Here is a 20,068-nt window from a genome sequence, read left to right on the forward strand (position 1 = left end):
TAATGGAATTCTGAACCCCTGGAAAGGTAGAGGACATTCAGATGCTAATCAGGTACTCAGGGTGGTTGAGCCAGGGTCTCACAAAGACAAAGAGGTTTCTAATAGCCCATTAAGATTCTGAATAGGCTAGCTCGGTAGATACAAGGGGGAGTTTCTGTTGAAACAAACGACTCTTTCTACTTCAGGAAGGCTCCGCCCAATGGGCGGGTCTTACCACAGAACAGTATTAATATCGGAGTTCTCGACCTAAATTCTGTTATTGACAATGACTCTTGGATGAGAGTCGAAACGTCTATTTTTTCAAACTGAGTCCAGATGACTACAACTGAAGCTTTTTCTACTATAGTTAGCATACGTCATGTAGCTGAAGGTGTTAGCGTTAGCATACGTCATGTAGCTGAAGGTGTTAGCGTTAGCAAACGTACACCTATTCACCATGTTCTCTCATCTGTGATTATTTTAAACTGCATTTACAGATCAAATGTCTTCTTGGTGCTCTACTTCCAGCTGCTTACAACATTACCGTGAGGCCGCACTGTTAGCATGTGGCTGTTAGCACGTGTGCCTGTTCCACATGCTCACATCCGTGTTCAGGAGTGAAAGCAGCTAGGGTTTCTCAGCGTGGCGCTAACGGGCTGAAGCCAGCGGGAGCGCTCAGACATGCATCATTCACTGTGCGTCGCCATGGAGACGTCTGATACGCGAGAGGATTTCACATGTTTCACAATGCGCACGGCGGGAATCCAAAAGTAGGGCAGTGTGAGGACTGGTGCGTGACAGGATCATTGGGACACAAAGTATGTTTGCGTCACATTTATGGAGGTGTATGTCAGGCTAACAACGATAGCTGCTTATTATAATGAGACTTGAGACGATGTCGGCGTCGGAACTGTCCATTTGGAAACAAACGAGTCGTAAGAGTTTGAGTTTTATGTGTGTCCGATAATGTTCCAGGCGGAGCGGAGAACACTGTAAACGTGTTTAAAAGCTGGAGCTGTGAGGGGCCCCTTGTTCAGAGACACACACGGGAGCAGAGTGGCCCCTGAGGGTGACCGCAACACGCTGACCCGAGCATGTGTGAACAGGTTTCACTGACCACAGCTTCAGCCTGGACACATCTGGACCTCAGCTTCTTTCTGTCTTTTTGCTCCTCTTTCTTTGACGCAAACGATGTCAAAACACAACCTGGATTTATTACGATTCTAAGAACACTCAGTCAAGATGTTTTTTTTGCACAGATTTATCTTTTCCAGACACCCAAGTTCCGTCCCAAACCGGCTGTTCGACGAGTAAAACAATCTGAAGAATCTGTACGGCCAAACTGCAGCTATCAAAAGAAAAAAAGACTTTATTTCAGGTCAAATGGGAGCGTTGCTGTTCTGAATCTGAAGCTCGATGGAAACGTATGGAGTGCAGTGCGATGCCGCAGGTTCCTGTGCTGGCCTCACGTGTTCAAATGTTGAGATGCTTTGACAAAATCACATGTTTGGAAGGAATTCTGTTGGCAAAATGTGTCGCGTTTTTTTCACAAAACCAAAGTCAAAATGCCCATTATTGACAAGGAAATGATGTGGCAGCCAGAAGGAACAGATTAGCATTAGCATTAGCATTAGTTTTGGGACCGTCCTGTCATGTACTCGGGCTTTAAAATGTCTCCCGCGGACAAAACAAATGGACACGTTTGGAACAGCTGCAGGAAAAAAGACCATCTCTTATTGAGCATTCATCATTTTTAAACATTTGTAATACATTTTCCTTTTTAAAACAGAAGGAGTGTTATTGTAGTTAGAGGTGTAAATGTGATTGTGTTACAGTGTTTTTAAGGACAGGATCGGTCTTGTTTAAATGAGTAACAGTCTCAGATCCTTCTCTCCTCCCTCTCTTTCCTCCACATACTTTCCACTTGTGGTAAGGGGACACTGCAGTGGGAGGGCCCCTGTGTCCGGGGGATGTCCACTGTTCAGGGTAAAAGAGGAAGGATTTGTCCAGAGTTTGGCATCTGGCCTCGGGGGACACGGCGCCCCGACAGGACCCTCACCCACTCTGGCCCTCGGCTCCACTTCAGGCGCTCAATCAGCTGCATTTCTAAGGGGGGCCAAAATGTGCCAAATGAGTCAAGGATACGAGTCTGTTCTGATTGGACTGAGAAGAACCATTGGAATGTGCACGTGGAGACAAGACAACAAGTAACACACAAGTAAAACTCTAAATCCCTTTGCTTTAACCGAGTACTTAAAAAACTCAAAAAGAAGCCATCGTATCTCTAACACCTAAAGAAGGGAAGGACCGACTGGACTGTGCCTCATATAGACTATTCTGAATGTGGACTATTGTTTCTACACCTATAAAAGCTACAGTTTCAGCTCCGCTGCCCTAGGACTAACTCTGGGGGAAGTATGGCAGCTTGAGCTCTGTCCTCTGATAAACACTATATTTCATATTTCATTTCACTTGTGTCTGTTCATTGTCTTTTCTTCTTCTTCTCTCACTTCCTGTCGGGAGTGGAACAGACACATCCATGATGTGGATCCAGATGATTCTCTCCTGGAAAAACGCTCTCTACTCCAGATGAACGGTTCTTCATCTGCCTGAAGAACCGGTTCTCCTCAGAACCGGTCCTCCTCAGACGCTGAACATAATAATAAAAAAAAAAAAAAAAAATCGTTTAAGATTGTCACAATATTCCACTCAATATTCTCCTCAGAACCGGTCCTCCTCAGAACCGGTTCTCCTCAGAACCAGTTCTCCTCCTGAGTGGCTCCAGCTCCACTGTCTCTCCTTCATGTGGAACTCCTCCAGGTTTATACTTTTTCTCAAGGAGGTTTAATGACTGAAAGAACAAGATGATACAAGTGGTTGAAATGAGTTTCCTCCGCCGGGTGGCTGGGCGCTCCCTTAGCGATAGGGTGAGGAGCTCGGCCACATGGGGGGAGCTCGGAGTAGAGCCGCTGCTCCTCCAGCATCTGTTCCTGAGCCTCCTGGGCGCCTCCTGGGGAGGTGTTTCGGGCATGTCCCACTGAGAAGAGGCCCCGGGGAAGACCCAGGACACACTGGAGGGACTATGACTCTCGGCTGGCCTAGGAAGTCTGGGAGTCCCTGCTTAGACTGCTGCCCCCGGGACCCGCCCCCGGGACCCGCCCCCGGGACCCGGCCCCGGGACCCGGCCCCGGGTAAAGCTGAAGAAGATGGATGTAACTCAAGGAGGTTTTTTGTATGTTTTCCTGCAGAAGACAGAGGACTCTATGAAGATTGTTTTTCAGTGTGGCCCTCAGAGGAGCCACTGCTGTGATCCAGAGAGAAGATCACATGATGAGAAAACATCTAAACCTGTTCAAGATCTGACTCTTTCACGTGTGCAGCAGCTGCAGCAGCGTCTGGAGCAGCTGCTGCACAAACAGTTATTTATGTTGCAGAGGCACAAGAGCCTCACTGTTCCTCTCTGCATCATGCACGGCTCCTCACACACGGCTCCTCACACACGGCTCCTCACACACGGCTCCTCACACGGCTCCTCACACGGCTCCTCACACACGGCTCACACACGGCTCCTCACACACGGCTCACACACGACTCCTCACACGGCTCCTCACACACGGCTCCTCACACACGACTCCTCACACGGCTCCTCACACGGCTCACACACGGCTCCTCACACACGGCTCACACACGGCTCCTCACACACGGCTCCGCACACACGGCTCCTCACACACGGCTCACACACGGCTCCTCACACGGTTCCTCACACACGGCTCACACACGGCTCCTCACACACGGCTCACACACGGCTCACACACGGCTCCTCACACGGCTCCTCACACACGGCTCCTCACACACGGCTCCTCACACAGGGCTCCTCACACGGCTCCTCACACGGCTCCTCACACAGGGCTCCTCACACACGGCTCCTCACACACGGCTCCTCACACACGGCTCCTCACACACGGCTCCTCACACACGGCTCCTCACACGGCTCCTCACACAGCTATATATGTATAAATATAATTAAATGTTCTCACTCATCTAGAGCTGAAGCATTCTGGACAAATATCTAATAGTGATTTTTCAATTAGATTAGCACTTTATGGTTTAATAAGAAGATTTCTGTTTTAAGTTCACATTTGGAGAAGATTGAATGATGAAGTGACAAACGTGTATTTCTAAACTACAGTGTAACTGCAGCATTTCCATTCTTTGCAGAGGAAATGATGTGACTTTAATAATTGCAGGTCTTGAGATGAGCTGCATCATCTGCATCGTTCTAGTCCCGACTGTCAATCACACTAATGACTCGTTATTCTCCTCATGCGATCACCACGTTCGACCTTCAAACAGTTTCCAAGGTCAAGACTGTGTTCTGCTAAATGACCACCAGAGGGAAACAAACATGGAGGCCCCCACAGCCTGTTCTGTTCTGCGTGTTCACTGCTGCCCCCGGTGGTCAGCTCTGAGCAGAACCATCAAAAGACAATGTCCCACGATCCATCTCTTGTTGCTGTTCAGGTCTCTCTGTTTTTCTGAGGAGAACTTCTGCCTCAGCCCTTCAGTCCTCATCGTCCTCATCGCCCTCCTGCCCCCATCGTCCTCCTGCCCCTATCGTCCTCCTGCTCTCATCGTCCTCCTGCCCCTATCGTCCTCCTGCCCTCATCGTCCCCCTCCCCCCATTGTCCTCCTGCCCCCATCGTCCCCCTGCCCTCATCGTCCTCCTGCCCTCATCGTCCTCCTGCCCTCATCGTCCTCCTGCCCCCATCGTCCTCCTGCCCTCATCGTCCTCCTGCCCTCATCGTCCTCCTGCCCTCATCGTCCTCCTGCCCCCATCGTCCTCGCGCCCTCATCGTCCTCCTGCCCCCATCGTCCTCGCGCCCTCATCGTCCTCCTGCCCTCATCGTCCTCCTGCCCCCATCGTCCTCCTGCCCTCATCGTCCTCCTGCCCTCATCGTCCTCCTGCTCTCATCGTCCTCCTGCCCTCATCGTCCTCCTGCCCCCATCGTCCTCCTGCTCTCATGGTCCTCCTGCCCTCATCGTCCTCCTGCCCCCATCGTCCTCCTGCCCTCATCGTCCTCGCGCCCTCATCGTCCTCCTGCCCTCATCGTCCTCCTGCCCTCATCGTCCTCCTGCCCTCATCGTCCTCCTGCCCTCATCGTCCTCCTGCTCTCATCGTCCTCCTGCCCTCATCGTCCTCCTGCCCCCATCGTCCTCCTGCCCTCATCGTCCTCCTGCCCTCATCGTCCTCGCGCCCTCATCGTCCTCCTGCCCTCATCGTCCTCCTGCCCTCATCGTCCTCCTGCCCTCATCGTCCTCCTGCTCTCATCGTCCTCCTGCCCTCATCGTCCTCCTGCCCCCATCGTCCTCCTGCCCTCATCGTCCTCCTGCCCCCATCGTCCTCCTGCCCTCATCGTCCTCCTGCCCCCATCGTCCTCCTGCCCTCATCGTCCTCCTGCCCCCATCGTCCTCCTGCCCTCATCGTCCTCCTGCCCTCATCGTCCTCCTGCCCTCATCGTCCTCCTGCCCTCATCGTCCTCCTGCCCTCATCGTCCTCCTGCTCTCATCGTCCTCCTGCCCTCATCGTCCTCCTGCCCCCATCGTCCTCCTGCCCTCATCGTCCTCCTGCCCTCATCGTCCTCCTGCTCTCATCGTCCTCCTGCCCTCATCGTCCTCCTGCCCCCATCGTCCTCCTGCCCTCATCGTCCTCCTGCCCTCATCGTCCTCCTGCCCTCATCGTCCTCCTGCCCCCATCGTCCTCCTGCCCCCATCGTCCTCCTGCCCTCATCATACTCCACCAAGAAAAGCTCACATTAAGAACACGTTTGAAGAGGTCTTAAATGCGCCTCGCGTCAGATCGGGATCATTTTGACCGTTGCATTCTTTGCGGCCGTTCAAAGCGCTCGATCATGAGCTTCGCCGGCGGTTCAGAGCGTTCCTCATGAACCGCGCCATCGTTGTCTCCTACCGACCATTGAAATCTGCTTTTCAGCTCAGTTTGAACTGCAATCGTGCATCGCTGTGATGAGACTTCAGATCTACTTCATAAGTCTTAAAATATGACCATGTTTTTCCATATTGTGTTTCATCTTCCTGGAGTCGGAATATACCATCCCTCCCTCCCCCTCCCCCCCTCTCCTTCCCTCCCTCTCTCTCTCCCCCTCCCTCCTCTCTCTCTCCCTTGTTCCCTCTCTCTCCCTCTCTCCTTCCCTCCCTCTCTCTCCCTCCCTCTCTCCCTCTTCCTCTATCTCTCCCTCTCTCTCCCTCCCTCCTCTCTCCCTCTCTCTCCCTCCCTCCTCTCTCCCTCTCCCTCCCTCCTCTCTCTCTCCCTTGTTCCCTCTCTCTCCCTCTCTCCTTCCCTCCCTCTCTCCCTCTCTCTCCCTCCCTCGCTCCCTCTTCCTCCATCTCTCCCTCTCTCTCCCTCCCTCTCTCCCTCTTCCTCCCTCCTCTCTCTCTCCCTTGTTCCCTCTCTCCTTCCCTCCCTCCCCCTCTCTCCCTCCCTCTATCTCTCCCTCTCTCTCCCTCCCTCCTCTCTCCCTCTCCCTCCCTCCTCTCTCTCTCCCTTGTTCCCTCTCTCTCTCTCCTTCCCTCCCAGAGTTCTGCTGAGGCTCTGTTAGAGCGAGCAAAGCCGCTCGGCCCCGTGGCTCCTGCAGGACCTCGTCGGCCCCTTCACCCCACCTCTTCCCTCCCTCCCTGCTTCCCTCTCCTCCCTCCCTCGCTCCCTCCCTCCCTCTGAGAGCCCTACCTTGTTCTAAGGGCCCTTCTTGCGTCTGGCGCAGCATGAAGCAGCAGGACTATTGTTAATGTGGTGGAAAATGAGAGCGCTCCAGTTTAACAGATGTGATCATGACAAATGTGTGGAAAGAAAAGATGAAATCGCACTTTTCCCACGAGCAGGAAAGAAGAAGATGATTGATTTTTAAGATGGCATTTCACCATCGCCAACAGTTTGTTCAATTCTGTTTGATGAAAATACAGTTTATAATCTGATCACAGAATAAATACTATTCTAAGTTCTGTGTGTAACGTGTTTAAACTCAACACTTTGTGCTCAAAAGTGCTTCATGAACAACACCTCGTGCCATGTGGAGAGCATCTTTACCTCCTTCATCCTTCATCTTTACCTCCTCATCCTTCATCTTTACCTCCTCATCCTTCATCTTTACCTCCTCATCCTTCATCTTTACCTCCTCATCCTTCATCTTTACCTCCTCATCCTTCATCTTTACCTCCTTCATCCTTCATCTTTACCTCCTCATCCTTCATCTTTACCTCCTCATCTTTCATCTTTACCTCCTCATCCTTCATCTTTACCTCCTCATCCTTCATCTTTACCTCCTCATCCTTCATCTTTACCTCCTCATCCTTCATCTTTACCTCCTCATCTTTCATCTTTACCTCCTCATCCTTCATCTTTACCTCCTCATCCTTCATCTTTACCTCTTCATCCTTCATCTTTACCTCATCTTTCTGACTCTATCACTGGCACTGCCCTCACCTGGTTTCGTCTTTCCCAGGTGCCACATTGATCTTCTCCATCATTACAGGTGTTCCTCAGGGTTCTGCCCTTGGTCCCCTGCTCTTGGTCATCTGCCTGAAGAGTGGCTCCAGTTCGCCTCAGTCGGTCCCTCATCTGCCTGAAGAGTGGGTCCAGCTCCAGTCTCCTCGTGTCCGTCTGTCCGTCTGTGAGAGTCGGATCTCTCCTTCACTGGAACTCCTCCAGGTTTCTACGCTTTTTTCCCAAAGAGGTTTTTTTTGTAGTTTTTCCTGGCCGAGAAGGAGAGTCTAAGGACAGAGGACCCTGGGACATCGTCCCTCGCCACCACAGACATTGTCTGACTCCATCGCCACCACAGACATTGTTGATTCATTTCTCCCTGTGGCCCTCAGAGGCAACTGTTGTTGTGATTTTGGGCCTTACAAAAATAAATTGATTTGATTTGATTTGTTTATCTCCTCCCACATAGTCACATCTACCACACAGAGGACACACCCAGCTCTGCCACACAGAGGACCCACACAGAGCACCCAGCTCTGCCACACAGAGGACACACCCAGCTCTGCCACACAGAGGACACACCCAGCTCTGCCACACAGAGGACACACCCAGCTCTGCCACACAGAGGACACACCCAGCTCTGCCACACAGAGGACACACCCAGCTCTGCCAGGCCGGGAATATCATGTATAATGTATGTAATACTGCACAGGTGCACGTGTGGTACAGGTCATGAGTGCGTCACTGACCGTTGAGGAACAGCTCCTCCTGAACAGCTCGTCTGGCAGCAGCAGAAAAACAGCGCCTCTTCAGCCAGTCACAGTCAAACATGCTGGTGTGCTGGTCCTGCCACGTCACCGACACCTGCCAAGAGGACAACAGACACTATGAACAACAGAGGCTATGGACAACAATACAACATACTATATATAACAATACATTTTGATTTTAGTTGAAGAGACACTAGTTATTCAATGGAATGATCATTTACTGTAAGCCATTTTCCACATTCTGTCATGCTTTTGAATGCAATGGAAAACATGTGTCCTTAGACATGTGTCCCAGCGTCCCGTGTCCTTAGACAAATGTCGTACAGGCAGTAAATGGCTCCACCAACAGATTTCCCCGCACACGGCCTGACGCAGTTGTACGGATTATGACGAGAGAAAAATATTTAGAATTGACCTCAGTCTTACAGAGAGATCACCGATGACAACACACCTGATAATCTTTGTTGAAGCTTTGAAGAGGTTACATTGGCGCGCTTGCTGCTAGTGCATTTGCGAGCTAGCTGCCAGTGCATCGGCGAGCTAGCTGCCAGTGCATCGGCGAGCTAGCTGCCAGTGCATCGGCGAGCTAGCTGCCAGTGACCAAGTTTTAATGCATTAACAAAAATGTGAAAATATCCCTGAATACCAAACATTCCTTTATGTTGCCTCTGGGTTACCAATAACTCCAATGCCACTGAAACGCATGACTTGCCCTGCATCTGTTCCTCTTCACTTCTCTGCCCCGGACCATCGGCTCCCCACTTCGCCTGGACTCACCCATCCCCCCAGCACACAGTCCCCCTGCCAACCACTGACTGTCACAGCAGCACAGGTGAGGAGTGAGCTGAAGAGGATTAAAGTGAGGAAGGCAGCAGGACCTGATGGCATCAGCCCCAGGCTCCTTAAGTCCTGCAGATGAACTGTTTGGAGTTATGGAGCATGTCTTCAACATGAGCCTGAAGCTGAGGGTGGTACCACAGGTCTGAAGACCTCCTGTCTGGTACCTGTGCCTAAGACACCGCACCCCAAAGACCTCAACAGCTTCAGGCCGGTGGCTCTCACGTCCCACCTGATGAAGACACTGGAGCGGCTGGTCCTGGACCACCTCCGCTCCACCGTGAGCTCAGCCATGGACCCGCTGCAGTTTGCATATCGGCCTGGCATCGGAGTGGAGGACGCCGTCATCTCCCTGCTGCACCGCTCTCTCTCTCACCTGGAGAAGCCTGGCAGCTCTGTGAGGATCCTGTTCTTCAATCTTTCCAGCGCCTTCAACACCATCAGCTCCTGAGGGACAAGCTGGAGACGGCTGGTGTGGAGTATGACCTGGAAGAGTGGATCCTGGACTACCTCACAGACCGACCCCAGTTTGTGAGAGCACGGGACTGTGTGTCTGACACTCGGACCTGCAGTGTGGGGGACCTGCAGTGTGGGGGCGCCCCAGGGCACTGTCCTCGCGCCCTTTCTCTTCACCCTTTACACTGCAGACTTCAGACACGACACGGACAGCTGTGTCCTGCAGAAGTTCTCTGATGACTCTGCCATCATCGGACTCATCACGGACGACGATGATGCGGAGTACAGAGGACTGGCGCAGGACTTTGTGGACTGGTGTCAGCGGAACCACCTCCTCATCAACGCGGGGAAGACCAAGGAGATGGTGGTGGATTTCCGCAGACGCCACCCGACTGCCCCCGTCACCAGTGAACATCCAGGGACGGGACATTGGGAGAGTGACTCATACAAGTACCTGGTGTTCATCTGAACCACAAACTGGACTGGACTCATAACACAGACGCACTGTACAGGAAGAGCCAGAGTCGGCTCTACCTCCTGAGGAGACTCAGGTCTTTTGGAGTGACAGGGCCACTCCTGAAGACCTTCTATGAGGTGGCATCAGCCCTCCTGTATGGTGTGGCCTGCTGGAGCAGCAGCATCACAGAGAGGGAGGAAGAAGCTGGACAGAGTCATCAAGAAGTCCAGCTCCGTCCTGGGCTGTGCTCTGGACTCGGTGCAGGAGGTGGGGGACAGAAGGGTCCTGGCTAGATTCACATCTATGCTGGACCATGAGTGTCGCCCCCTGCAGGACACTCTCTCCGCTCTGGAGAGCAGCTTCAGTGAGAGACTGATCCACCCTCGCTGTGTGAAGGAAAGGTTCCGTAGGTCTTTCCTTCTGCTGTTGTCAGACTTTATAACAAACACTGTTAGTCCTGAACACTCGCAATACTGACCTAACCATGTGCAATTCTGTCATATGTGCAATTACTGTCGTGATTCATGTGCAATTACTGTGAAGTTCATGTGCAATCCATGTGCCATCGTGACACATATTCATGTGCAATTACTGTCGTGATCACATGCAATGGTATTTATGTATTTATTTATTTGTCTATGGGAGTTTTTGTTTATAGGAGATCTTCTACTGAAAGTGTTTTTCAGACTTAAGTAAAAAGAACAGATCACTTTCAGAAATAAGTGATCTGTTCTTTTCTTCTGTATCTTCCTGCGTTGCACCAATGAAATTTCCCCATGTGGGACAATAAAGGAATATCTTATCTTATTTTATCTTTGTCCTTATGAATGGCATAGAGCTTGGGGTCTTTCTGGTGCCAAGATACACTGTGTTTCAAATTATTAAGCTAATTGTGTTCAAATGTCATAATGATCATTGTTTGTTTTCCAGTGAAACTCGTGGATTGTGTCTCAGTGAAATCAATCTCAGACTCTTGTACCAATTAGTTTGTCCAATGAAAAACTACTTAAGGACGTTCCACATTATTAAGCAGACTAACATTTTCAAGCACTATGGGAAAGAATGAGGATCTCTCAAAGGTCCCCAAAGGTCTGAAAACCTTAGATATTTCACCAAAACTTGTGAAGAATCGTGTGATCATTGTTCTATAACGAGGTTTGTAGCAGGTTCAGAGTCGTTTGGTTTGAAACTGTTACAATGTGCAAAATCATTTGGAAATAAATATTGTTTTCATTTGGAGGTTTGTTCAGTTGTGCTCTAAAGATCATTTATAATATTGTGTTTACTTTGCACAGGCTCCTCCCACATTAAAGACATTGTTCCAGACCGGTTTAAGCAGGTTTTCATGGGATCCAAACACACCTCCAGTGACGCAGTTTGAGGATTCTGTTGTACATTATTCTATTTAGTCATGATTATTCGGGTTCTAAATTAGTTGAGGATTATAATCGATTAATTGTGATTCATTGATTAACTTGTTTCCATCCTAATTTTAATGCTCAACTTCAGACGTTTGTTCAAATCTAAATAAAACCTTTCATTAATTTCCACAAAAGTCCAATGAAAGCTGAGCACACTGGAGTGCCAGTTATGAGCTTCCTGTGGGCTGTAAAGATGCTCTAAGTGGTGCCGGAGTACGTTGGGGAAGCCTCTGAACTTTATTGGACATTTAAACAGTCACCTTGGGTCATGGTAAAACCTACATAATGTTTATGAATGAATGTTCAAGCTACTCAGCACATGTCCCCCTGGTGCTCTGGAACTGAAGCTTCATCTGTGAGGACCTAACGAAGGGCCTGACACCAACAACTGAAGCTTCATCTGTGAGGACCTAACGAAGGGCCTGACACCAACAACTGAAGCTTCATCTGTGAGGACCTAACGAAGGGCCTGACACCAACAACTGAAGCTTCATCTGTGAGGACCTAACGAAGGGCCTGACACCAACAACTGAAGCTTCATCTGTGAGGACCTAACGAAGGGCCTGACACCAACAACTGAAGCTTCATCTGTGAGGACCTAACGAAGGGCCTGACACCAACAACTGAAGCTTCATCTGTGAGGACCTAACGAAGGGCCTGACACCAACAACTGAAGCTTCATCTGTGAGGACCTAACGAAGGGCCTGACACCAACAACTGAAGCTTCATCTGTGAGGACCTAACGAAGGGCCTGACACCAACAACTGAAGCTTCATCTGTGAGGACCTAACGAAGGGCCTGACACCAACAACTGAAGCTTCATCTGTGAGGACCTAACGAAGGGCCTGACACCAACAACTGAAGCTTCATCTGTGAGGACCTAACGAAGGGCCTGACACCAACAACTGAAGCTTCATCTGTGAGGACCTAACGAAGGGCCTGACACCAACAACTGAAGCTTCATCTGTGAGGACCTAACGAAGGGCCTGACACCAACAACTGAAGCTTCATCTGTGAGGACCTAACGAAGGGCCTGACACCAACAACTGAAGCTTCATCTGTGAGGACCTAACGAAGGGCCTGACACCAACAACTGAAGCTTCATCTGTGAGGACCTAACGAAGGGCCTGTCACCAACAACTGAAGCTTCATCTGTGAGCACCTAACGAAGGGCCTGACACCAACAACTGAAGCTTCATCTGTGAGGACCTAACGAAGGGCCTGACACCAACAACTGAAGCTTCATCTGTGAGGACCTAACGAAGGGCCTGACACCAACAACTGAAGCTTCATCTGTGAGGACCTAACGAAGGGCCTGACACCAACAACTGAAGCTTCATCTGTGAGGACCTAACGAAGGGCCTGACACCAACAACTGAAGCTTCATCTGTGAGGACCTAACGAAGGGCCTGACACCAACAACTTCAGACTGCAGCACTAATATGTTCTATATAGTTTAATATAACTATTTGTGGAATATAAATGTCACTTTTTCTGTCGCTTTTGTAGAAGAAACTACTTGTTTTTCACGTTTGAAAAAGTGGTTGGAGTTCTGCTCGGTGGTGGAGTGGTTAAGGCGGCAGCACACATGCTCCACGTGCAGCCGGCTGCAGGGTTGAGGGTTTGAATCCCTGTACAACTTATTTTTTCTCCTGGTATCTGCTAACCTCTCCAGCAAGAGGAATACACACAATCCTTGTGAGTTCAGAAACTCTTCAGGCTCTGATCTGTTGTGCGCCCGATGAACCTGAGATGGAGCTCCAGCATCACATATACCCGGGCGTGTCCTTTTCCTTGTTTACCCGGGCGTGTCCTTTTCCTTGTTTACCCGGGCGTGTCCTTTTCCTTGTTTACCCGGGCATGTCCTTTACCTTGTTTACCCGGGCGTGTCCTTCACCTTGTTTACCCGGGCGTGTCCTTTACCTCGTTTACCCGGGCGTGTCCTTCACCTTGTTTACCCGGGCGTGTCCTTTACCTCGTTTACCCGGGTGTGTCCTTTACCTTGTTGTCATTGGTCAGCTCCACAGAGTCCAGCCCGATGTTCACGTCCAGGTCCCCCACCAGCAGTTTGCGGGCCTGGGCAGACTGGAGGGTGCACGTGGGGCACTGGCAGTTGTCCCGAAGCCAAGTGAAAGGGTAGAGGCTGTGTCCCCCGTCCTCCCACTCCACCTGCAGGAGGCGCTCTTTGTGCAGGGCCCCGACGCAGCGCACACTTGGACTCGGCTTGGAGAGAGAAGGCGAGCCCAGGGTGTGCTGGCCACGCCTCTGCGGCTGACGGGGGGACAGGGAGGACAGGGAGGAGAGAGAGGACAGGGAGGACAGAGATGAAAGAGAGGACAGAGACAATAGAGAGGACAGGGAGGACGAAGAGGAGAGAGAGGACAAGGAGGACAGGGGAGAGGACAGTGAGGAGAGAGAGGACTGAGAGGACAGGGGAGAGGACCGAGAGGACAGGGACAGCTGAGGTCCACCACAGCCCCTCACAGACAGGACGGGGAGGGCTGAGAAGCTCCTTGGTAGGACAGTGCATCTGCTCGTCCACATGGTTCAGAGGCTGTGGACACAACAGACGTCTGAAAAACACTTGAAACTCGTCCAATTATCCAGATTTCCACTAATAAGTAGAAATCAGCCATGTTTGGGTTTCTATGATCTCCCAAAGGTCAGAGACTGAAGCTCGATGTTACATTGGGATGTAAATACACTATATACACCATATACACTATATACACTATCTACACTATATACACTATATACACTATATACACTATCTACACTATATACACTATCTACACTATATACACTATCTACACTATATACACTATATACACTATATACACTATCTACACTATATACACTATATACACCATATACACTATATACACCATATACACTATATACACCATATACACTATATACACTATCTACACTATATACACCATATACACTATATACACTATCTACACTATATACACTATATACACTATCTACACTATATACACTATCTACACTATATACACTATCTACACTATATACACCATATACACTATATACACTATCTACACCATATACACTATATACACTATCTACACTATATACACCATATACACTATATACACTATCTACACTATATACACTATCTACACTATATACACTATATACACCATATACACTATATACACTATCTACACTATCTACACTATATACACTATATACACTATATACACTATATACACTATATACACTATATACACTATATACACCATATACACTATATACACTATCTACACTATATACACTATATACACTATATACACTATATACACCATATACACTATATACACTATCTACACTATATACACTATCTACACCATATACACTATCTACACTATATACACTATCTACACTATATACACCATATACACTATATACACTATCTACACTATATACACTATATACACCATATACACCATATACACTATATACACTATCTACACTATATACACTATCTACACTATCTACACTATATACACCATATACACTATATACACCATATACACTATATACACTATCTACACTATCTACACTATCTACACCATATACACCATATACACTATATACACTATATACACTATATACAGTATATACACTTTATACACTATATACACTATATACAGTATATACACTATATACACCATATACAGTAAATACACTATATACAGTATATACAGTATATACAGTAAATACACTATATACACTTTATACACTATATACAGTATATACAGTAAATACACTATATACACTATCTACACTATATACAGTATATACAGTATATACACTATATACACCATATACAGTATATACAGTAAATACACTATATACAGTATATACAGTATATACACTATATACACCATATACAGTATATACAGTAAATACACTATATACACTATCTACACTATATACAGTATATACAGTATATACACTATATACACCATATACAGTATATACAGTAAATACACTATATACAGTATATACAGTATATACACTATATACACCATATACAGTATATACAGTATATACACCATATACAGTAAATACACCATATACAGTAAATACACTATATACACTATATACACTATCTACACTATATACACCATATACACTATATACACTATCTACACTATATACACTATATACACTATCTACACTATCTACACTATATACACTATATACACTATCTACACTATATACACTATATACACCATATACACTATATACACTATCTACACTATATACACTATCTACACTATATACACTATATACACCATATACACTATATACACCATATACACTATCTACACTATATACACTATATACACTATATACACCATATACACTATCTACACTATATACACTATATACACCATATACACTATATACACTATATACACTATCTACACTATATACACTATCTACACTATATACACTATCTACACTATATACACTATATACACCATATACACTATATACACTATATACACTATATACACCATATACACTATATACACTATATACACTATATACACCATATACACTATATACACCATATACACTATCTACACTATATACACTATATACACCATATACACTATATACACTATCTACACTATATACACTATATACACCATATACACTATATACACTATCTACACTATATACACTATATACACTATCTACACTATATACACTATATACACCATATACACTATATACACTATATACACTATATACACCATATACACTATCTACACTATATACACTATATACACTATATACACTATATACACCATATACACTATATACACTATCTACACTATATACACTATATACACTATCTACACTATATACACCATATACACTATATACACTATCTACACTATATACACTATATACACTATCTACACTATATACACCATATACACCATATACACTATCTACACTATATACACTATATACACTATATACACTATATACACTATATACACCATATACACCATATACACTATCTACACTATCTACACTATATACACTATATACACCATATACACTATATACACTATCTACACTATATACACTATATACACTATCTACACTATATACACTATATACACTATATACACTATATACACTATCTACACTATCTACACTATCTACACTATATACACTATATACAGTATATACACTATATACAGTATATACACTATATACACTATCTACACTATATACACTATCTACACTATATACACTATATACACTATATACACTATCTACACTATATACACTATATACACTATATACAGTATATACACTTTATACACTATATACACTATATACAGTATATACACTATATACACTATATACACCATATACACTATATACACTTTATACAGTATATACAGTATATACAGTAAATACACTATATACACTTTATACACTATATACAGTATATACAGTATATACACTATATACACCATATACAGTATGTACAGTAAATACACTATATACAGTAAATACACTATATACACTATATACACTATATACACCATATACACTATATACACTATATACACTATCTACACTATATACACCATATACACCATATACACTATATACACTATCTACACTATATACACTATCTACACTATCTACACTATATACACCATATACACTATATACACCATATACACTATATACACTATCTACACTATCTACACTATCTACACTATCTACACTATCTACACCATATACACCATATACACTATATACACTATCTACACTATCTACACTATCTACACTATATACACTATATACACTATATACACTATCTACACTATATACACTATATACAGTATATACACTTTATACACTATATACACTATATACAGTATATACACTATATACACCATATACAGTAAATACACTATATACAGTATATACAGTATATACAGTAAATACACTATATACACTTTATACACTATATACAGTATATACAGTAAATACACTATATACACTATCTACACTATATACAGTATATACAGTATATACACTATATACACCATATACAGTATATACAGTAAATACACTATATACAGTATATACAGTATATACACTATATACACCATATACAGTATATACAGTAAATACACTATATACACTATCTACACTATATACAGTATATACAGTATATACACTATATACACCATATACAGTATATACAGTAAATACACTATATACAGTATATACAGTATATACACTATATACACCATATACAGTATATACAGTATATACACCATATACAGTAAATACACCATATACAGTATATACACTATATACACTATATACACTATCTACACTATATACACCATATACACTATATACACTATCTACACTATATACACTATATACACTATCTACACTATCTACACTATATACACTATATACACTATATACACTATCTACACTATATACACTATATACACCATATACACTATATACACTATCTACACTATATACACTATCTACACTATATACACTATATACACCATATACACTATATACACCATATACACTATCTACACTATATACACTATATACACTATATACACCATATACACTATATACACTATCTACACTATATACACTATATACACCATATACACTATATACACTATATACACTATCTACACTATATACACTATATACACTATCTACACTATATACACTATCTACACTATATACACTATATACACCATATACACTATATACACTATATACACTATATACACCATATACACTATATACACTATATACACTATATACACTATATACACCATATACACTATCTACACTATATACACTATATACACCATATACACTATATACACTATCTACACTATATACACTATATACACATATACACTATATACACTATCTACACTATATACACTATATACACTATCTACACTATATACACTATATACACTATATACACTATATACACTATATACACATATACACTATCTACACTATATACACTATATACACTATATACACCATATACACTATATACACTATCTACACTATATACACTATATACACTATCTACACTATATACACCATATACACTATATACACTATCTACACTATATACACTATATACACTATCTACACTATATACACCTATACACTATATACACTATCTACACTATATACACTATATACACTATATACACTATATACACTATATACACTATACACATCTACACTATCTACACTATCTACACTATATACACTATATACACCTATATACACTATATACACTATCTACACTATATACACTATATACACTATATACACTATCTACACTATCTACACTATCTACACTATATACACTATATACACTATATACACTATATACACTATATACACTATATACACTATATACACTATCTACACTATCTACACTATCTACACTATATACACTATATACACTATATACACTATATACAGTATATACACTATATACACTATCTACACTATATACACTATCTACACTATATACACTATATACACTATATACACTATATACACTATATACAGTATATACACTTATACACTATATACACTATATACAGTATATACACTATATACACTATATACACCATATACACTATATACACTTTATACAGTATATACAGTATATACAGTAAATACACTATATACACTTTATACACTATATACATATATACAGTATATACACTATATACACCATATACAGTATGTACAGTAAATACACTATATACAGTAAATACACTATATACACTATATACACTATATACACCATATACACTATATACACTATCTACACTATATACACTATCTACACTATATACACTATATACACTATATACACTATATACACTATATACACTATATACACCATATACACTATCTACACTATCTACACTATATACACTATATACACTATATACACTATCTACACTATATACACTATCTACACTATATACAATATATACACCATATACACTATCTACACTATATACACTATCTACACTATATACACTATATACACTATATACACTATCTACACTATATACACTATATACACTATATACACTATCTACACTATATACACTATATACACTATATACACTATCTACACTTCATACACTATATACACTATATACACTATATACACTTCATACACTATATACACTATCTACACTATCTACACTATATACACTATATACACTATATACACTATATACACTATATACAGTATATACACTTTATACAGTATATACACTATCTACACTATCTACACTATATACACTATATACACTATATACAGTATATACACTTTATACAGTATATACACTATATACACTATATACACTATATACACCATATACAGTAAATACACTATATACAGTAAATACACTATATACACTTTATACAGTATATACACTATATACACTATATACACTATATACACTATATACACTATATACAGTATATACACTTTATACAGTATATACACTATATACACTATATACACTATATACACCAT

At 43.5% G+C, this 20,068-nt stretch overlaps 1 protein-coding gene across 1 annotated transcript in view; it reads right to left on the reverse strand.

The window, feature by feature from the left end:
• bbox1 (butyrobetaine (gamma), 2-oxoglutarate dioxygenase (gamma-butyrobetaine hydroxylase) 1) overlaps positions 1–20,068 on the reverse strand; it is a 37,274-nt gene that overhangs the window by 11,790 nt on the left and 5,416 nt on the right. Inside the window, exons 2-3 of the mRNA XM_072465163.1 lie at positions 13,420–13,972; positions 8,227–8,341 (exon numbers count right to left, since the gene is read on the reverse strand). Coding sequence (XP_072321264.1) covers positions 8,227–8,341; positions 13,420–13,962 — 658 coding nt within the window. The 5' untranslated portion in view covers positions 13,963–13,972. The remainder of the gene's footprint in view (positions 1–8,226; positions 8,342–13,419; positions 13,973–20,068) is intronic.

Source organism: Eucyclogobius newberryi, unplaced genomic scaffold, assembly GCF_026437365.1.
Source record: "Eucyclogobius newberryi isolate DKJ021-1_F unplaced genomic scaffold, fEucNew1.0.hap1 SCAF_5, whole genome shotgun sequence".
In the NCBI taxonomy this organism is placed as follows: Eukaryota; Metazoa; Chordata; class Actinopteri; order Gobiiformes; family Gobiidae; genus Eucyclogobius; species Eucyclogobius newberryi.